The following is a 22,868-nucleotide window of genomic DNA, read 5'->3' on the forward strand; positions in this document are numbered from 1 at the left end:
TTAAGACAGAGAAAGTATCAAATCCTCATTGAAAAATTACAAAAATTATTAATCCAGGGGCCATTTCCAGTGGATGTGACACCTTGGCTATGGATGCCAAGTGGGTGCCTCCTGTGGATGGTGAACTAGGAAAAGCTGACCAATGCAAACACCGGGCCAAATAAAAAACAGGACATCTCTCAGTTGGCCTGAATAAATGTCAGGAAGGGAACTAAAGGAAATTTGGCACAAAAAGCACACTTACTAGAAACAGATAAGTGCCACTACATTCCATGGTCAAGTCAAGTCAAGTCAGTTTTATTTATATAGTGCCAAATCATAACAGAAGTTATCTCAGGACACTTTGTATGTAGAGCAGATGTAGGCTGTATTTTTTATAATATTAGACCCATTAGCTCACACCAAGAGCATCTCAAAACCTCAAGCAGAGCTCTTTGGTGAGCAGTTTGACAGTTTGACTGAGAGAGAAAGAGAGATAACAATAATAATTAGCAATTATAATAATAATAATTGTAGTCATTAAATATTTTAATTGCAAGGTAATGTAAAGAATACAGAATATATGTCTAAATATTTTGAAACACATGAAAGTAAAAACCGAAAAAGCTTCAATGGACAGTGAGCGCCAGTGGCATCTCACTGAGAATCTGACTTATGCTTCAAATGTCGTTTTGAATTCGTAAATATTTTAACGAGTTTCTCAGATGTTTCTGCTTCGTGTGGAACAAATGTTGCCCCGAATCAAGCATTGTGACTCTTTTGACAATGTTTTCTGCCTTGGCTATATGCCTGGGGTTTGGTAATAGTAATTTCACATGACACACGGTGGGAGGTGTTGTCCTCTTAATTAATAAAGCTGTCACTGTCACAGGCATTAATCACAGCTCACCCTGTCAGTGTCATGTCTGAGAACTAAACTGTGACACTGACACAAGTCAAAACAACTAACCTCCTGTGAAGCAGCTGCCTGTAGCTCCAAAAATATAATTTGCGTATAATTTGTTGAAGAAGCTGCAGTTTTCTCAAGTGGAATGATACAATTGAACTATTTCTCTGTATTATTATATCAAAATCCAGTTCAATTCGTCTTATAAACAAAATATGACATGCTAACCTAGGCTTGAACCAACCAGTTTCAACCAACGATATCATGACATCCACTCCTCAGCATTTTATGCCAGAGTTCCCTGAAGCTTCTGAGGAACATCAGCAAGTTATAAATTACATTTCAACAATGTCCCACCCTTTAAGTTGGAATCGAGGACACGTTCCTTGATGACGCACCCATTTTTCAACATTCAAATCCAATTCCGCCGAACATTATGTTCCGCCTGCCTGTCCTGTTTCACTTGGAAATATGTTACAGTATGATATTCATCCATATTTATATTTATCATGTGATACATAATATTTCATGTAAACTTTTGGTAAATACAGTTTTTCCTATAATATAGACCAATTCAGAATTAAATTGATTATATTGTTTTTGTTGACCACAAGGTGAAATAAAAAGATTACTGTCTGAAGCTAACCAATTGCCAGTTTTTCCAAAAATGTAATGTTCAAGATATGAATGTTGTTTTTGATTCTAAAATAAAGTGTATTATGGTCAACGAAATTTCATAAATGCCTGAAGTTTCAAAGATGACTTTAAAAAATCATATATGTAAATAGAAAAGAAATGTTAAAGGGTTCACACTTCAATAATAATAATAGTATTAAAAAAATAGAGTGTTAATTATTTCATGTGTTGTGCCTTGCTAGCAGCTTGATTCTAGGAAGAGCAGAGTGGGATCATCCACCATGTGGAATAAAACACATGCAGGTTAATGACAAAATACTTTCAAAAGTAATCAGCTTCACCTCTGCTTTGTGTCAGCAAATGTAAGCGTACAAACACACTAATAATAGTGGACATAGTCAACAATATACAGCTAAGATCAACATTTAGCATCATCATTGTGATTAGCATGCTGACATTATTGTCTTATTGTCATAAATGCATTTACAGTTAAGTAAATGGAACCTACTCTACGTTGTTATTCTCATGACTAAGGAATATCAGCAACATTAACCTTAACCAGCACACTCTGGGGTTTGGTTTGTGTCTGTTTTTTTATTATATTTGCTCTGAGCCTACAATTTTCTACTTGATTGAATCTTTGTTGTGTCTCATAGCAACTGTAAAATATAACAACAAAAACATCTAAGCTGTGCTGTTGGATCAACAGTAATGATTCACATTTCAGTGAATCAACACTCAGGAATTGTAGCTAAAATACTACACTTACAGTATACACTATATTATTTATCAAAAGCCAAGACACTTTATGGTTTAATTGGCAATCAAACAATTTGAAATTCTTTGTCCTGCACAAGAACACTTTGACATATTGAGAGGGGAATCAAACCACTCAGCAATTAATGGCTGACCTGATCTACCACCTGAGCCACAGCCGCCCCAAAATGGGAATAAAACTGCACCTCATCTGTATCGGCTGGTTATCATGATTATGATGAAATTAATGTTTTTTGTGTGCTTTTGAAGAGGTCTCTAAGGACCCGTCCGCACGACAAGGGTATTTTTAAAAAGCTTTTTCTATGTGTTTTGGCCTTTCAGCCATGCACCAACAGCATTTTAGGTCACTAAAAACTGAGCTTTTTGAACATTTTTTTGAAAGCGCTGGGAACCGACTGACCGACTCCATGACAAACTCCATGACAAAGAGTTAAATTTTCGTTCTTTGAGTGTCAGTGTTGTGTGACGACAAGTTCTGTCTCATTGTTCTCAATAGTAGATTTGATGCATCAAAGTTTGCTAGTATATGACAGCTTTGGTTAGCCTGCTGTTAGTAGTGTGTCCAGTTGCACATGTTATTTAGCATGAGCATTGCTAGCTGAATAAATTACTTTCTTTTAGCATTTAGGGGCAGCTGTATCCAAACATGTTGTAAATTGGTGTGGTAATAACCTAAGACAATAAAAAGAAATGGTGATTCTGCTGTAAAGCAACAACTCGAATGCAGTTTGAAGAACAGACCAACTGAAAGAGCACGTGTATGTGCGCTACAAGCATCGCTGGCAGATCATGACAGTCTGCTTCTTGTTTAAAATTCACGAACACCAGTCATATGCCACCCAGTGAGTTTTCATGTGATATGCATTTTCAAGCTTATTAATACGGACAGATATTTTTTGGAGATTGGTTTTCATTTTTTTTTTTTAAACTACCCGTGTAAGTGTCGACAAGGCCTAAGACAAAACCCGCTGTGGCCACACGATTGCTGGCCCGCCATGAGCTGCGGTAGGTCGCCAAGTACAGTGTGGGAGTAAGGAACAGATGCAGCCATGGATAAAAATCAAGCTGTCCCACAGTTTTATTCCCACTTGAGGGTTTAAAAAAAAAAAGGTTAAACACTTGTCTGCTTTTTTTTTTTTCATTTTCAGCTTTTCTTGATCCCCGTGGTCATGACAAGAGAGGAGCATCACCTTGACTTAACACAGCGAAGATTCTCAGCCAGGGTTGAAATGACTCCTGTTCTATACCTTCAAAGACTTCTTTGTAATCGTTTACAAAGATCCTCTTTGCGTCTTCTTTTTCTTTGTAGTCCTCTCTTCACTCCCACCCTCCCTCCACGCTCCTCCTCACTGTCTTTACTTTCATCCATTATGGATGAGGCACATTGAAGGCGATGCGATTCTCTTTGGAAAATACCAAACGTTTCCAGAAATGAATGTGCGGTGATGTCACTGTTAATGTCAGTGGTCATGTCTCAGCAGACCATCTTTACCAAACAGACTCCTTCTGCAACTTCCCTGCCCTCGGTATGCATCTTACTCCCTATACTCTCCTGTAAGAGTGTCAGACCAACCCGAGAGGCACACACACACCACATCCAGTGCTCAAGAGTCATCCTACATTAGTCACTTTAAAAGGTCAAATAAGAAAAGAGTTGAAGAGTTCTTGTGCGCAAGTTTGTGTAAGTGTGAGCGTCTGTACTTTTGGTGGTAGAGGATAAAGATCCAAACAGATGATGACAAAAATAATTTGTTCAGTTTATAATGAAGACAGGTTTATTTTGGCGGAAGAAACACAAACTGACGCATGTGACGGTGCATACAAAACAACATGTTAGTCATAATAAAGGTGTTGGCAACTTTTTAAAAAAAAATACCCCCCACTCACGCACACTTTGTACCAGATGCTCAAACAAAGTAATTACTTTTGCATCAGAGGATTTTAAATAGCATTCAAGGTCATTCAACCAGAGCCATTCATTTCTCTCCAACATCTCATTAGCTTTTTGTATCAACACTCTGACCTTTGCTCGGCGACACTGTTTATTATCACATTACTGTCTTCAGTGACAGAACGAGGAACAATAACACAGTGTGCTAAACTGTGAAACACTTCCGATGACAAGAATAAATATCATTCGGCAAGTCCTGATGGCAGTTATGAGATTGTTTGGCACTGACACTATGAAAAACTTGTGTTTACATGATACTTTCTGCTGCTAAACATCATATGTGTATGACAAGAATTACTGGTGATAGTGCACTTCCAGATTTTCACTACCCCCAAGTTTATACAGCCAGATTTTATGCGCCATTGTGTTCAAAAGCAAAGTGTTTCCTTTTGCAAGATCACTGCACTTCTCAGAGAAAGATGATAAAATGTTAAAAGAAAGAAGAAAATTCATATAAGCTGCTGATTATGCACATCCAATAAAACTAAATATAACTAAGTATTAAGTGTTTTAGCTTAAATAATATTTTCAGATCACTATTTTTTACTCACAAACATTTTTTCCTGCCTTCCTTCACAAATGCTACAAATAAAGAAGTAAGAACAAGTGATTTGCTGTGTGTTTGAAGAGGCACATTTGTATGGAAGAGGATTAGAGACAAATGAAAATTTACTTGAGCTCAGCTGAGTTTATAGTCAAAATTCTGAGAATAAAGTCATAATTTTGGGTTAAAAGTCAGAATTAATCTCAAAAGTTCTGATTTTGAAGTTAGATTTCTGACTTTCTCGAATAAAATGTCCACACATGGCCCAAATCCTCTTCCGTAGATGTGTCTGTCAGACAAACATACAATCAGTCAACATACTGCTCATCGATTTAAAGAATATTCCACTCGTTGTCAACTTAAATTTTTAATTATCATTACATTATTTTTACTGATCAATACACCAGACAAGACATCAGTACAAATCCAAAGCATCCCTGACTGTCTTTCGATAAAGTAGAGACATGCAAAAAACCAAAACAATCATTCCCTCAGCCTTAGTTGTCAGCGAAGAAATAATACATTTTCCACAGGTTGAAAATTAATTTGCATAAGTAAAATGACAGAATCTGACTGTTCTGAGTCAAATGCATTACAATCAACAAACAAATCTTCAGCAGAAATGTGGTAAAACATTTCAGTCAGTCAGTCATTTACTGTGAGCACCATTTATAAACTCCACACATGTTAAAGACAGGCATAAACAAAAAGCTGAACGTTAACTGGTGATCGGAAATTCCCACGTCATAAGGCCACTGTTTGGTTGTTAGGGATTGTTAGGGATGGATTATGACGTCTAGCATCCTGAAATATTATTCCTGCGGAGCTGGGGACCATATAGCTACCATGAAATAAGAGAAATTGCATAGCTGAATAAAGTAACCACTGTATATTCTTGCCGTTATTAGAAAAGTTATAACAAAGGTTCATATAAGACAGAAAATAATTTTCTGTACCAGTGGATACAGATAGAATATTGAAGTGAAGCATTTCTTTGACTAAACTGCCCACTCACTTTAGCGAAAACAAATTTCTACAAACATAAAATGCTGACAGTAATAGTAAGCTTTGTTCATTCTTTCTCTCCACTGTTTTTTTATGTAAACTGTTGTATATGGCTGTATGAAACTCCATCAGATGGTTAAAGTTATAGCCAATAAAATGAGGAGGAACGTGTAATTAGAGCGGAGCATCTTTCCATTTGCCTTACAAAGCAGCAGATCATCTGTGGAAAAAGAGAGACTTTTGTTATGTCATAGTTCACAAAATGATTGTTTAATGCAAGCAGATTTGTGCATATATTTATGTGTATATGTTCAGGTCAATTTTTTCCTCTCACTTCCTGTCAATAACATTTATCTAAAAAGTTTTAAGCATGACTAACGCCACATAGTAGATACTGCTTCGTATGATACAACAAAGATCTACATGTGCTGATGTGCAGTGTGGGATGTGTGTGTGTCTTGTGTTTGTACAAGTGTGTGTATTAGAATAATGACCTTAGTGGAGAGGTGTATGAGTATTATTCACCCTGTGTTTGATCAGTGTTCAGTGAAGTGATGACTGACCCTCCTGTCCTCCTACTCAGACCTCCAGAATGGCGCTGAAGCGGAGGGGGAGCAAGCCAGGATACAAATCTCCTCCACAGGCTAAATAAGGCAAAACGCCTCCCTGGCAGCACCTGACGCAATGCCTCCTACTACAGATAACTATATAGATTTCCTTGTATGCGTGAGTGTGTGTGTATGATAGATAGATAGATAGATAGATAGATAGATAGATAGATAGATAGATAGATAGATAGATAGATAGATAGACCGACAGTCAGTCAGACAGAGAGATAGATGTGTGTTTGTGTGTCTAACCTGAGACTGTCTCTACTTTGGGTATTAGTTTGCTCCAGAGGTGACACTCTTTGGCTCTCAACATCTTCTTTTGTTCTGGGTGGTTGTGGTTCAGAGTGACATACTCCTGCTGTCCAGGGGTGAATGCAGGCCATGCAGCTCCATCAATGCCTGGATTCCTGATGAAAAGAAAAGCAAATCAAGACAATTAAAAAGTGCCACGAGGGTCCTCACGCGGCCAGAGCGACTGATTGCCTCTCTAATTATGCGAACCCTGTCTTGGCAAAGTTGGTCCAGTGTTTCATGAACTTCTTGGTCATGTTCACTTCATTCTTCATGTATCCCAGGGAGGGGTTCAGTGGCATCCCGAAGACAAATTCTATCTCGTAGCCGTGCATAACGCCCATCCATGCTGGCCAAGGATTGACAGACGAGTGGTGGTCAAAAAGATAAAAGAATGTCTTGCCACCACGCTGCGAGTACCTGCAGGAAAACAAAATCCCACATTGAACTTAATCAGGTTATTTAGAGACAGTGAAATGCAAACACACATATGCAACAACACAAGAAATGAGAACTGACTGTGTTATTTATATTTTGTTAGTGACCCAAACTATTCAGTTGGATTAGACAGTAAAACCCCTTTTCCACACACTTGTGCTGGCTTGGCTGAACCTGTTTGACTCAGCACATCAGGGCAGCATACCAGAGATCTGCATCTCCATTACAACAGGGCTACCCACTTGAGGGTGTGTCTTTGAACTGAGGACAAGATTATCTCCAGTCAAGTGGCTATAAAAAGGAAAATAAACACTTCACGTCTTCTAGTTTTGTCACAGTAAAAATGCCTTAGTATATCGTTATTTAAATGCTTTTATTATGAAGTAGCAAAATCTGGAAAAGTTGGATTTGCATCAGCAGCATGTTTCACTCAACTCCTATCAGCTGAAAGTGAACAAGAAACAGTAAAATAAAGCAGATACCTGAAAGCTCAAAGAGCAACACAAGAGAGAAACTAAATTTCAAACCACAGAGACTCAGTCAGAACAGACCTGGGCAAAAAGTTGCCTGGGGGCCAGATGCAACCCCCTGAAAGGTTTCAGGAGGCCTGCAAGGCCATCATGAAAAACAAAAAACAAAAAACAAAAATTAAAAATCTAGCAAAGACAGTCAGTAGCATTTGTTTACCGTTAAAGTGTTATCAGACCTTTATTTTGAATGGGGTCAGTGCTGTGTTCATTGCTAAAGATGATGAACTGCATCTTTTATATTAAACTGTAACTTAATTCACTCACTGCTTCACATCCATGTTGTTCTTCTTATACTCTTGATGCTACTATCGTTACAACCTATATGTGGTGTGCATGGACATTAGCAACAAAATTTTAGCCCACAATTCAACATGGCAATTCGGAAAGGGTGACCAACAGTAGAAGTGCCCTATATAGAACACTTCTGGCCCCTCTGGGGCCTTATATCATTTGTGTCTGGTGCACAGCCATGAAAAATAATTGCCCACCCTTGAGTTAGAACCTACCAATGTACTGTGAGCTGAACACACACACACTTTAAAAAGCCTCTTCCCCTCTGCTCTCTTGCAGACACAAGTTCAGTGTCACAACACACATTTATTTGTGGGGGAGAAGCGGGGGGGGGGGGGGGGGGGGGGTCATCACGGGTTGGCCACAGTCATTGGGAGGCAGGTTGGGTGCGCTTTGTCGCCACTCTGGCAATGGTACATCTCGGGGTGACTGGTTATAGCTCGACATGTTATAAGTGGTGATGAACTGCAAATCAGCGTGGCAAGGTTTGACTTGGCACAACCAAAAAGGTCATAGAATGAAAAAATGCAGGGTTAGGGTTGGGTGATTGGACGACTATATTTTCCATCGCTGATTGCTTTTTTTGCCCGATTTTTAGGGCGATTAGGTCATTTTTATTTTGCTAATGTAATAGTCTGCAGAGTGACAGCCTCTGTTCTGCACCGTGCTCTCATCCAGCGGCGAAGATCACACCCACTCAGCTGACCATGAGTGCGCTGAGCTGGGTGATGAGTGAGAGGAAAACAGCCTGCAGAGTCAGACTCTTTAAACTATTTCCATGTGGTAAAGTGAGGATTTTTTTTTTTTTTTGGCATTTTTGCCTTTATTTAGAAGACATGACAGGAAAGGGGGAGAGAGAGAGAGGGTATGACACGCAGCAAATGTGCTGCAGGTGGGAATCGAACCGCCAGCCGCTGCAGAGGACTGATAGCCTCAACACATGGTGCGCATGCCCTACCAGCTGAGCTATAGGGCCCCGAGGATTTATTTTGACCAAACCAGAGTTGGTGATTGTTGGAAGAGTGGACAGATTTTAAAACAAGCCTTTGAAAATTCAAAGATTTGTCACACACACAAGTAATATATGTAGTGAAATGCAGTGTGGCTCGCTCTTGGCCTCAAGCAATCAATGCCACAGCAAATTCCTTGTACATGAATACCTACTTGGTAATAAAACTATTTCTGTTTCTGATTGTTTCAATAGAGAACAGATTTCACTCTGCATTGCTGTTCCCTCAAAATGTCCTTGCTGTTCCAAATTAATTGTATACAACAAACATAAAATAGAGAACAACTATAACTTACTATTAAAAAAACATAAATATATGTTTAAAAATAGTAAAAATGTATTATGTTACAAGTGTAAATATGCATTGTGCAGGGCAGTGCAAAGGATTCCCTGAAGAAAATGTGCCCGACAAGGCTGAGGATATGCAGAGGTCAGAGTCAGTCAGTCAGTTTACAGTTTCTGGTGGCCTGAGGAAAGAAGCTTTTTCTTCTCTCCTCCTGTCTGTGTTGGACTTGTGGCTACAGAGGCGCTTGCCAGAGCACAGAAGCTGGAATAATCTATTGCTGGGGTCGTGACAGTCCTTCATAATCCTACTAGCTCTGGTTCTGCAACTTCTGGTGTATAAGAACAGCACAACCCCACCAATGTAGCCTTTTGCCTTTTTTTTCGTTCTGATTGCCAAGTTACAGATAGAACTCCCTTACTTTTACTACTATTAACACCCACCCCTGTGTTACCACACAATCAAAGATCTCACTGCCTACCGATCATCTGGAGATTTGCAAGGCAAGGCAGCTGCTTGAACATCAGCCAGACTGGTGACTAACAAGCCTTCATCCTTTCGATCTTTTCAAGGACACGCCCTACCGCAAACAATACTCTCCACCCATTCTCCTCAGTAGTAGGCACACACTTCTGCATGTCCCCAGTCCAATATCAATGGCAGCCCTCAAGACTTTGGACTGGTTCTGCAGTGCAGGTTTTGCTCTAATTGTTTCCACCCAGTTTTCACAATGAAAGCTGAGAGAGTGTCTCCATTGAGCAAAGCATTTAAGGGCTTTTCACACTGCACTTAGCCCCAGGCTAAGAGAGATGTTAGCCCCAAGCTAAGGGAGCTGTTAGTCCCAAGCTAAGAAAGCTTTATTGGAACTGGCAGATTCCAAAGTGGGCTAACCTCGACTTTAGCCTGGGGCTTGCTGGCCCAGCTCCAAAGCAGGGCTAGTCCTGGGTTTGTGGGATTATCCCCTGAAAACTGACTAAACACAGGGCTAAAAAGGTGCCAGCATGAACCTAAAACGATTTAAGAATAGTCAAAAAAACATTCCAGAATGGTCACATCAGTTGCTGTACCAATGGATATTTAAGCTAAGGCTAAAAGAAGCACAGTGTGAATCATATAGCCCAGGGCTTAGCTTAAACCAGGGTTAACAATATGTGTATGAGAGGGGGCTAAATTATCTCAGGGCTATCCTTAGAATACCATAAGTCAGACCACATCATTAAAACTTTTTAGAATTGCTTTTCACCTGTGAGCGAACTCTAGGACAGGACAAACAAACAGCTGGTCTCCAACCAGAGTACCCAGCAAGTCTCGATTTTTCATTCTGTCGTTCTCCTCTGCCCAGTCAGTGTACTGGAAAATGGCTGTTTCTTTTGTGACATCGTTTGCATCCGTCATTGAAAGGTCCACTCCCTTCAGGTAGTCATTCCTACTGATGAGACTCTCACTGGTGATGTCAAATCCAGGCACTCCATACGGTAGGAAGTAGGTCCCTTCGTCCTTGTTTAAGCCTAACACCACCTCTTTCTTTGGGAGGGTACCAGTACTTAAGAGCACCTGCAGGGGAAAAAATGGTTTACTGTTGGTCATGCAAGATGTGCTCTGATGTGGTGTTTCTGAGCCAAATAACACTGCTGCATTCAAATGTTAAAGCAATAATAGAGTGCTACAGGGTTTTTGGTTATTTGTTATTTAAAACAAGGACTGTGGACACTACACTGGTAAATAAACCACCCGTGAATTTTGAAGCTTTTTCGTGTCTTTAAAGAGACAGTTGCTACAAAGTGCCTAAATGAGACTACAGAGGTTGTTGCAGACATTAAACATCATCGAGCCAAACATTCATGACTTAGCGGTGGTGATACTGAGCCACACGACCATGGTTTAGTTTCTTTATGGGCTAACATTAGCTTTTTACTTCTGGTGATCAAATTTACACTTCAAAAATCATAAAAGTGATGTTTATCTATGGAGCTTATTTTTCTGCAATAATCCAAATGTAAAGGAAAACTACCACTGGCTTGTCGTGAAGGGGGCAAGAGCGATGCTAACTTACGGGCCGGTCGACAAAAATATGTCATCCCTACAGCACTCTGATGATGCTAGGCTGAAACCTGGATACAGTTGGTGAAAGTCAAAGTTTGTTAGCTAGATTGTCATAAATATGTCAACTGAATTTCAGTGTGTATTTCCATGCGTGAAAGGTTTTACGGTGCAGGAACCAGGAAATAGTTAACAAAATGATAAATCTAAAAAACAGCTTTGGTTGATTGATATTACTACATCAGTCAATCAAGCTAGGATAGGGAAATAAACTAATACTTCTGTATACAAGACAAAAACAACAACAACATCATTAATTCATGTTCAAAAGGGACATTCACACCTAGTGACTGTTTCAAAAAAACGCCAACCCTACCCACATACGCAAAAGCACATACACACACACCTACTTCAACTTCATCTGGTAGGAAGTCACCATCAACAACAGGGACAAAGGGTAGGGCTAAGAGCGTCTGCTTCATGAGAACCTCATATTGTTTCGAAGTGATTGACACCGGATCAGCCTTCTGCAAACACTCTTCAAGTTTTCGTGGATCAGACGTGGAACACCCCAGTTCCGTCCCCAACTTTGTGGACCTGGATATTAACATGGAGAGGGAGCAAAGCAATCAATGATAAAATTGAGAAAAGGATCTTAAGGGTAGGACGCAGAGCTGGTTAAAAGGAAGTTTTTCTTCACCACTGTTGCCTTAGTGCTTACTCTTTGCCTTAATTATTGGGTCTCTGGAAGTAATATAAAATGTATGGTCTAGACCTGCTCTATATGGAAAGTGCCCTAAGACAACTGATATTTTAATTTGGCACTGTATTAAGGAAATTGACTTGACTTGGTTAATGTATATACATGTAATGTATATACATCCATGATCTTGGTCAAATTTGCCAGAATGCAAACAGTGACACTGTTGTGTATGGAAAGAAAAAGTATTTGTACCCTGTGCCCCTATTTTTGTAAATGATATTTCATGCGTGTGACCACTGGTCATGACCAAGCATGCATTCTATTCATTTAATACTGCAGCGTCAAACAATCAATGAGACAGTAAATACAAGTGAGTGACAGAGGAAGTGAAAAGATAAGCGCCTACATAAATCAAATTAATTAGTGACTGAATTGATACACCGTACTGTACCTGCGCCAGGCCTCAGTCTTGCTGATTGTGGCCCATGGTGCATTAGGAGAGCCACTCTGCATCACAGCCCTTAGAAAAAGCCTCTGGCTGCCTGGAGAGAGCAGGTGGAAGCCCACAGACGCTGATCCAGCGCTCTCCCCAAACAGAGTCACCTGGAAACAGCAGCGAATCACAAGCCAACAATTTGTTTTATTGTTTTTTTACGAACTATTTAAACAAACTGTGTTATCTGATATTAAGGTTTAGGACAAAAAAAATTACCTTTGAAGAATCGCCTCCAAAAGCAACAATATTATTGGCTACCCACTGAAGGGCCAAGCGCTGGTCCAGGAGGCCTGCATTTCCCCGGACGTTCTTGTTGTCAGGAAGGGACAGGAAACCCAATGGTCCGAGTCTGTCGTAAAGAAGGACAAGAATTATTAAAGATGTAAACAGCATTCAACTGGAGACATAATTGCACACTACTCTTATAGATTCAGTAAAGAACTAAACGGGTAGTGATAGTATGAACTTCCTGTTTACAAATTCCTTGGCTCTGCTTAATGCACCCAAACCAGCAATCATCTGTTGATGACCTTTGTCTTATGCAACTTTCCATTTGGGTCCTTGTCCTCATTCCCAAATCGTCAAGGAATTTACAGTTCTATACAGTAACTATGATCAACTAAAATATGAACACAACATTTTTGTTTTTGCTCCCAATTTTCATGATTTGAAGCAAAAGATCTAAGACTTCTTCCATGCACTGAAAAAATTTATTTCTGTCATTTTTTACACAAATTTGTTAAGATCTGTGTTGGTGAGTTCTGCTCCTTTGCCAAGATAAACCATCCACCTGACAGGTGTCGCATCTAGAGATGATGTTTAAACATCGTGATTATTGCGCAGGTGTGCCTTGGACAAAATAAATGGCCGGTGAGGTTGAAAGGAAGGAAGGAAGTTTAAGTTGAGACATGAAGTTCCTGAAAAAAAGACATTTATTAGGCACTTAATTATGACTATTTCACATAGGGCTACAGATACTAGGAGGGCAAAGTCATGACCCGCCCTTCTCTCTTTGATTGGCTAGTACTTATTGCTCCCGTTGGTCAGGTTGGTTAGGTTTAGGCATGAGGAGTAGTTGGTTAGAGTTAAGGTAAGAATATCAGGGTGAGCCAATCTGATGCAGAGAACAGTAGTCCATGGGGTCTCTGCCCATCTTCCAGCAAAATACAGTGAATCAGACGCTTCTCAGCTTGAGGTCATCAAACTTCCAGGAAATGAAAGGGGACAGGAGCACACTGATTAATTCACAGTCTTTAATTACTGTGTCTTCATCTGAGTCTTCTCCATCAGAGAAAAAAAAGGTATGTTTCCCTCTGCGAAATAGGCAAAGCTTAGTGTCTCATAAATGTCTTGTTCAAAGATCAAACTGCACATTTATAGCATAACGTGGACTTTTATTGTGACCAGCCCAAGACACACCCGGGCAATAAACATCTAAACATCATCTCTAAATGCCACACCTGTCAGGTGGATTATCTTGGCAAAGTAAAAGTGCTCATTGACACAGATTATTTACAAATTTGTGATCAAAATTTGAGAGAAATAAATATTTTCTTTACACAGAAAAAATTCTGACATATTTTACTACAACTCATGAAAATTGGGAGCAAAAACAAAAGTGTTGCATTTATATGTTTTATTGCACATCTACTCATTAATTGCATTTCATATTTTCAGTTTACTTCAGTTCTTACCTATAATTCATTGATACCACAACAGCACCTTCAGATGCACTCAAGAAGCGACCATCATAAAGGTCCAGCGAGGACGTTCCCGTACTGAACCCGCCACCATAGATCCACACAAGGACAGGAGCCGGTGCTGAGTTCTGAGGCTGGGTTTTGTTAAAACGTGGTGACCAGACATTTAGGTACAGACAGTCCTCACTCATAGGAGTGTTTGGGTTCCACATCTGTGCACCTTTGAACCCTGCAAACAATGATCATATTAATCAATGTTTAAAGAGGCTGACTGAGAGAATAGTCTAGCAATTGATAGATAATATTATCTCTGTTCCTTCAGATAGTCAGTGTGAGATGAGGCAAAGGTTCAACTTCATTATGACTTTATTACAAACAATAAATAAATAAATAAATCTCTAGTTTGTTTTTCCTCTTGATGAACAGCAGTCTATCATCAGTGCCTTTAGTCCATATCTATCTGTAATAACATCTCTATATTTGGAGTATGCTATTCTGTCCATATGCCTGGTACTGGGTGTAGTTGGCTTCCAAGCAACCCCTGACAGGTGGCTGTGTCTATAAATAGCTATGTATCCATGACCCAGCCCCAGTTCATCTCTTGAACGGGGGACTAGGTTTGTATTAAATTCAATTTGTGATTGTGTCCTAATGAATGCATATAAGTAGACAGTAAGTAGAGATATTTCTACTAAACTGATAGTGGCTCCAGTTTATCACCATTCATATTTGAGGTTTATTACTGCCTACAGCAGAGTAATAAATCATTAAATCACTCCCTCACACACTGTGTGTGGGTGTGTATGTGTAAACAGGGTGTTATATTACTGCCACCCCCCCACCCCACACCACCACCACTAAAACACCTACGTGAAGTTAGTACAGTAGCCCTTTAAAGTCATATTTTTGTCAAACTTTCAGATGGACTACTTTGGTGCACTGTCACACTCTGGTCATCCAAGTGTTACAACGCACCACGAAAAACCAAATTCGACTCCATCTCAGCGTGATTTAAGTCTGCCAAGTTTCAACTTAAAGGAGCAGTCCACCATCTCTGCACATGAAGAGCAGTTCAGTGGTCATGTTATGTACTACTCAGCCAGAGAAAATTGTCAGGTGACGTTTACGGCCCTGAAGGAGCTATCCCGAGTCTGACAAAATAATCTCTACTGATGTCATAATGTTATAATTAGGTTTATTGTGGGCTGGGCTTGCAGATTTAAAATTGATAACAAAAAGCCTGGGTTGTAAACCGTTTGAAAGACATGAGCATTTACCAGGCAGGGACATCATAATCAGATGTTTTCAAGTTGCATTGTTTGGAGGAGTAGGATCCAAAGTTTTCAGTTTGAACCGTCAATTTACATCAATTTTAACCCAATTTTGCTGCTACAGGGACAAATAAATGTTTGAAATGACTATACTCCCTACCTCTTAACACGTTCATTAGCTCACACTGAGAGGTCAACACATGAGAAAGTCCAATGAAATCCTGGTCCTGCTGAATACTTTTTTTGTAATCATTAAATGGACAATACATAAGTTCTATTGCTATGGGGTCTCTGTCACATTAAAACAATAACAAAAAACACAGTTTGATGACACTGTCAAGTACCGCGAGATCATGGGAGTTGTCTTCATTTTTGAACAACCACCATAGCTGATAAAAATATATCTGATATGACTCAGGCAGAAATAAATGTCATAGATGAGATCACATATTAATGTTTTATTCACCCTACATTTTCATTCCTCGCTCTCTGTATCCTGTCTTTCCCAAGAAGTTATAGCAAGAAGTGGCTAGCAGGTGTTACCTTGAATAAATCACAGAAGAAGAAATATTAGAGAAATATTATATTTTATATTATATAATTTTAGGCATTTTAATGTTGAACTGTTACATATTATAGCTTTAGAAGAGTACATGTGTTTATGTACACGTACACGACACCACACCCTACTTTACAGACACACTTCATTACACTATGATAAAATGCTATGCCATTTGTTTTGCAAGTTATTAAAAATAGAAAAATGAAACCTACGAGCACTCTATATAAAGTGAGTAATGATTAAGACTAAGTCAAAGTGCTGGGCATGACAAAAATCCTCCCATGATACTATTTCAGTCCCCAATGAGTCATCAAGTAATGGCTGACATTTTAGGCAGGACTTATTTTGAGCAGGTATTTCACTGACAACACCCACCTGAATAATTCAGAGTACAAGTTCTGTATACTGTGCTCTGTGCATGTATACATCGTGTCCATCCGTGCAAACTTATATCCTACCTGGAAATGTTGTATCTGGTATCTGGTGGCATGTTTTTGGGAATTTGGTAGCATCCCTCACCCCTTGCCACGCCTCCACTGGCTCTGGAGGTCTGAATCGCAGTTTCCCCAGAGGTGGTTTTCCGTAAGGAATTCCAAGAAATGCTCGAACCTCACCACCCAACACTGATAGCATCTTGCCTTGAACTTTCCCATGCTTCGTAGTGACCAGAAGGTCATCTTGAGTGGCAGGTGACGCACTCAGGACATTAGCCAGCAGGAAAAGAAATAGGATGTGTGTACACAGACAGAATGTCGCCATCAGAAATCCTGAGAAGAAAAGCAGAATGTATACAAACACTTGACTAATTATCTTTTAAAGGGATAGTTAGGGTTATTTGAAGTTAGGTGGTATGCGACATTTACAACATTCTGACTTTGCCTTGCCACCAAACAGCCCTTTACTTTGGCACTACATTTTCTCATCCGTTGTAATTCTGTATTCTACGCATAACTGCACCTATGGTCAATAGTCACAGCCTGTTTTATACTGCAGATCTGCTGTTTGGGTCAGTGTTATAGCGGTTCATGGAAGAGACAACAAATACAAGAAAATGAGTGATCATTACAGCAATGACACGATGCTGTTAACGATGGAATCAAGGGCATACCTTAATGAACCGAAGTAGACAGACAAAGAACTTTTGCAGATAGAAACTTCATGTGGTTTTTCATAATCTCCTTCAGAGAAATGATCGCTGCCAATACAGAGTTGTTCCGGTCTTGCATGTTAAGCGTTGATATCTATATTAAGTGCAATGAGGCACAGCTGTCTAAGGCCAATATCGCGTAATGGAACATGGTGAAATATACAGTGACTGGGCCACTTGTTTGTTTGAACAGCCTGGAAAACACACACCCTCTTTGAAATCTTTTAAAGTTAAAAGTACAGTTTGATTTCACAATGTTGATCTGAAGCATAATACAGTGGTAGCACAGGCAGGTATTCTTATGGTTAGGAATACAATGGCTGAGACAATGTATTGTCAAAGTAAAGGAGAGTAAAGTAGTGAATATATTCTACATATATATCGCATAAACTTAAACAGATTTTTTTAGGTAAACCTTTTTGGTTGTGGTGTATTTTACTGTGCACTAGTAAGTCATGACAAGCTGTACTTTGTATCAAATTAGACAAAAACTAGAAGACTCTTCATTAGACCGTTATTAGGCGTCATTAGAGGGTAATTAGGGACACATTACAGAACTAAGGTAAGTTTGCTATGTCTTAGTAGTGTACCATTAGGTGTAGTGTCTAACTAGAGTATACCCACTTCTAGTTTCTGTCTAATTTAATACATAATATTGCTGCTTTTATTACTGTACTGTAAAATTAAGTGTGACCACCTTTTTTTAGGTTGCTAAAATACATTTTTCTACAAACCCCATTTGCATCAGTACAATGCTGAGCTCCTCTCTGCTTCTCCAAAACTGGGCACATGCTGACCTGCACCCTCTGTAAGTAATACACTGACTTTGATAAGTACCTCATACAACCCCACTTCAAATAATCTGAATTATCCCTATAAAATGAAGCCCAGATTTATGTTACATATATCAGCATCCGACACCTTCAGTTCCCTTTAGCTACATTAAGCTGCAAATACTGATCTATATTTTATATTATATATATATAATATATATTTTCTGTTTTACTTCTATAAGAATACTTTACCTTCTTGGGAGAAATTTTAGTGTTTTCAAGACCACCACAAATTTATTTTGAGCGATAGGGTTCGGAGGATTACTTTAAAAATATATTCTGGGGTGGCCCTATAGCTCAGGTGGTAGAGCGTCCACCCCATGTACTGAGGCCGTTAGTCCTCTGTAATGGCTGCTGGTTCGACTCTCCCCCTCTCTTCACCCTGTTTTCTGTCTGCTCTTCAGCTGTCGTATCCAAAAAAGCCCAAAAACATATCTTTAAAAATATATATGTATTCTAACAGTCACTAATTTTCTTTTAACAAAAGTAGTCAGTATTTTAATCCGTGTATCACAATATTAAAGTAATGTAACCTGATTATTTTCAGTTATTTTTGGATAAACTCGATTTAAAATATGGTGAAATTGTTTAACCCGATATAATGTTTTATGTTCATTGGAAAGTTTGTCCAGCTATTCCTTCCTTTGCTGTGTGCATTTTTTTTTGTTTGCTCAGTTGATTTAAGGACAAAAGAAAGAAAAATTTACACCCAGTGAAAGTATTGTTTCATTAGAAACTGTGATAATGAATTGGCATCTGTAATCTGTTTCCATCTTTTTTTCTGTAGGCTATCTGTAATAGAATACAGTTACTTTTGTGTGCAGATTACATAATCCCTTCACCTGTGATCTGTTACTCCCAAGGACTGCAAAAAAGAATTAAGTTTAGTACAAGTTCATGTTCACTGAGTTGGGATCAAGGATCGGGCAGTCCAACTTTAGATGCTGTATATTTAGACTCTGGAGACACTCAAGAAGACACAAGCAATAGCAAACAGCAAATTTTTTTTTTGGTTTTGTTTGTTTTTTTTTTTTTGTTTTGTTTTTTTTTACAAATGCTGTTACAAAATATTATACATATGGTTAACATTTCCACAATGGGCCATGCAATAATGCAAATGGCAGAAAATCAGCTGGCACTGTTTGGCTCAGTAAAGCGCGGATCAAAGGTCCAGTTCCTCAGAGAATTACAAGTGAATGGAACAGAGCGGCGGGTCCGTGTGAGAGAGACAGAGAGAGGAGGTGGGGAGCCGGGAGGTGGGATAGGGCCATTCCCGCGGCAAGTGTCACGTTAGGAGCGTCTAATTATAATCCTCCAGTATCTGGTGACAGCAGTTCCATTTGTGACGATTTGTTTCGAAGAGTCGTGGAGCCGCTTTACTTTGAAAAGACGGACTGGACAAATAAAAAGCTTAGAGAGTAAAAGCGCCGCGCACAGCTGGAGACAACCCGCGCTGAGGAGAGACGCGCTCACTCATTTATACAAACCACTTTAAAAAAAAAAAAACATATCCAGATAGTAAAACTGATAATAACAATTTATTAAAAAGCTTCAGTGACGTCTTACCTTGTCAGTTAGCAGTTTGGGTCTGGCCGGAGTGAGTGAGGACGCAGCATTGATGGGGTGAGGAAGGCGTGGACAGGATCCCTCTGTCCAGCGTCTGCTGGGCTGGTCCTGACCGCCACCCACAACTGCACTACTACTACTACTGCTGCCACTACTACAGTAACAACAACAACAACAAGTGATACAAAAATATAGAACATGAACGTCACATGTATTCTGAAAGACACAATTCACTGAATCAAATAGTAATAATAATAGTAATTAAATGCCTGTCCAGTGGTGGAAAAAGTCCAAAGATCCTTTACTTAGGTAAGTACCAATGCAACAACGGAAAATAACAAGTAAATATTGTGCTTTACATAATCCCAGCCAATACAAATTATATTTCCTGTTTATGTATGTGTTTTTCTCTGGCTCTTGCCTCTCTTCTTCTTAATGGGGACCGGGGAGTGTTGTAACAGCAGGTTCTCAACTCTGCAAGTGAGCCTGTTTGAGGAAATCACATTACCGAATATTTACTGTATAATCTAACAGGACTGTTTGTGTAAAAAATATATCATGTGAGTACAGAAGTATGTAGATTTTAAGTGTAGTGAGTATGAAAATATTTTCCTACTGTGTTCATATGCTCTGCATTCCTGTTTTTGAAATAGGGGAGACTGGGGAGTATTGCAACACTGGCTTAGTGGTAACAGTTGTCAGTCTGACCAATTAGAAAAGAGTTGCAGTGATGCCATCAATATCATAAACTGTCATGAAATATCATATCTTTTGAGCCCACAGAAAAAGTGACATGTCTCTATGAGCAATACTTTACAATATTTACAACAACAACAAAGTAAACATTTTATCAAGTTTTTTTTTACATAGCATTCAATGCATTCTACATGCATACATAACCTAAAGCGTCAGTCTCTCTAGTTTAATTTGATGCTTTGTACCTATGCTACATCTAAGCTAACATGCTAAAACAATTATGTGCAAACTCAAGCCCAAATAAAGCATCTGGTGTGAACATTGTCAGTTCTGAGATCCACAAAAACTGCAACCCAGGGACAGTCATCTACATCTGCCGCAACTGTGAAAAAAAACAAAAACAAAAAACAGGCTAATTAAGCAAGATGCAGACTCTCAGCAGAGTCAGAGCACTCAGGACGAGTGTAAGAGAGGCAGCGTGTGTGCAAAGTGTCGACGTGAAGTAAACTTTCTTTGATCTTGAAGCCTAATGGTACTCTACACTTCTGTGGTTAACTCTGCACTCTGGAGTCTCAGTTAAAAATGACAAACAGCTAGATCCATGCTATATATACGCTCCTCTCCTCCTCACTGCAGTGCTGGATGCGCTGTCTCTCTCTATAGATGCCCATTACTGCCAGTGTAATGGAAAAGAAACATCCTGTGAGACATTGTGAAAAACTGACAACACAAAGTCCAAATGGCATTACCCCTAAAAAGATAAGATTCCAGGCCTGGAGTAGATTGTAATTCAGCAAATCACTTCTCACTGTTACATCTATTTTAAGCTAGTGTTACAACTAACCCCAGTAGTGGGATAGGTTGTAACAAGGGAACTCACATAATCTGTGATAGTGCAGTAGACATCCAAGTGAGTTTTATTTCTCATAGACAAATAACAGTACCATGTATGAACGTTTGAGAGATCCAGCATGAGACACTGCTGAGTTACTGATGCTCAAACAAAAAGTCTTGCCACCAGCTCAATCCTCTCATACTGCAAATGTCATCCAGATTGTGACAGCTCATTCTGGGTTGACTTACTGTAATAGAACTTACTGATAATTAGAGTACCTTCCTACTGTTATAAAGCATTCTTGCATATTGACTGTGTAAATTGGGGATATGCCTGTACTGTGGATAACTCTGGAGGAAATCCAGGCTTTGCAATTGTCATATTGGACATATATTTCCTTTCATGACCCCCATGGAAATGTAAGGTAATTTGCCATGATGACACATAATCTAGTTCCTCCTCATTATACCACTTCCTGTTTCTCTCCCTTGTTTCTTTCTCACACAACTGTCTGCTTATACTGTCTGTGGCTTTTTTTGTCATCTTTGCTTTCCTTTTCCACTTAACTGGAGGCCAAAGCTGGAGAGAAAAGTAAACTTGTCTTTGGAATTTTCAGTGCTGAGTGAGTGTGTGTGTGTGTGTGTGTGTGTTGTTGGGGGGGGGGGCTTTGTTGACTATGCGTGTTGGATGCATACATGTGTGAAAATGCCCATTAATTATGTGTATGTGTGTGCGTGTGTGTATATTTGTGCATGTATTCATGATATTTATAGTATGTTAATGTGCAGTTGGATCAACATTGCGTGAAGCCTTACTAGGACTCTGATGCAGTGCCTTGGCAACACACATACAGACTGAGGCACACAGGCCTAAATCTACTTGATTAATATTATGCTCACTATCACAGTGTATCTGTACACAAACATGGACCATAAACGGTATAAATGATTCATTGGTATGATAATGTTTTTGACAACTACAATGTCTTTTAATGCATTGGATGCTGATTTTGGAGACTGTGTCATGATGGCTGAGATGTTGATTAAAACACACTTTACTTTACACCATTATGTATTTATATGGTTCTTTTCCGCTGCTATTTATTCAATTTCCCTTGCATTTTTTGCTGTTATTGTTGCGGTGGTATGTACATGGTGGAAGTTGGACACCAGTGTCTCCTGTACTCCAGGTACTCCCTCGTCCCTCGCTAAGGGGACAAAAATAAAGTTGAATGATTCCCTGTCTGACTGAAGCCAAGCAACTGACACCTAGGTTAACCTGGAATTCTCATAAAAATGAACATCCATTTATCAAGAAAATGTAACACGTAACAAGTAATAACTAATGCAGCATTAATACCACATTTATGATGCCTATTATATCTAATGAAACAAGTCATCCTCCCCGGAGCACTTTAAAGCTGTACCCTAAAGTGCAACCTTGAAATGCAGTTAATGCAGTAATAAAACTAGACTAGTGGTTTATACCGCACCTTCTCCAGTTACTTTTCATGTGGTGGAATGGTGGATGTTTCTGATAAACTGACTAAGTGCTCCTTTATGAGTTGAGAAAATTCTCCTACTTCTTACAAAAAAGCGAAAACCCTGCCTTAAATTAGCTGGAAAAAGCATTGTCACAGAGCTTGAAATGGGGCTGTTTTTGTCATGAAGGGTGTCATGGTCGGCACGCCCCCAGTTAGGATATGCAGAGAGGGGCACCACCATGGAAGCTAAGTAATGAACTGATTTGGACGAGGTCAGCAACAAG

General features: G+C 39.3%; 1 protein-coding gene across 1 annotated transcript; it reads right to left on the reverse strand.

Moving 5' to 3' along the window:
• Positions 1-5,145: 5,145 nt before the first annotated feature.
• LOC146328349 (acetylcholinesterase-like) lies at positions 5,146-19,718 on the reverse strand. Its single transcript, XM_084717331.1, has 10 exons — positions 19,571-19,718; positions 16,483-16,791; positions 14,186-14,420; positions 12,708-12,840; positions 12,447-12,598; positions 11,703-11,889; positions 10,496-10,806; positions 6,912-7,121; positions 6,660-6,817; positions 5,146-6,019 (listed from the first exon to the last, which is right to left on the reverse strand). The coding sequence occupies exons 2-10, from the start codon at positions 16,781-16,783 to the stop codon at positions 5,928-5,930; spliced, it is 1,779 nt and encodes a 592-aa protein (XP_084573457.1). The 5' UTR covers positions 16,784-16,791; positions 19,571-19,718; the 3' UTR covers positions 5,146-5,927.
• Between the last annotated feature and the right edge of the window lie 3,150 nt (positions 19,719-22,868).

This window comes from Lutjanus erythropterus, chromosome 4 (assembly GCF_056507025.1).
Source record: "Lutjanus erythropterus isolate fLutEry1 chromosome 4, fLutEry1.hap2, whole genome shotgun sequence".
NCBI lineage: Eukaryota > Metazoa > Chordata > Actinopteri > Lutjaniformes > Lutjanidae > Lutjanus > Lutjanus erythropterus.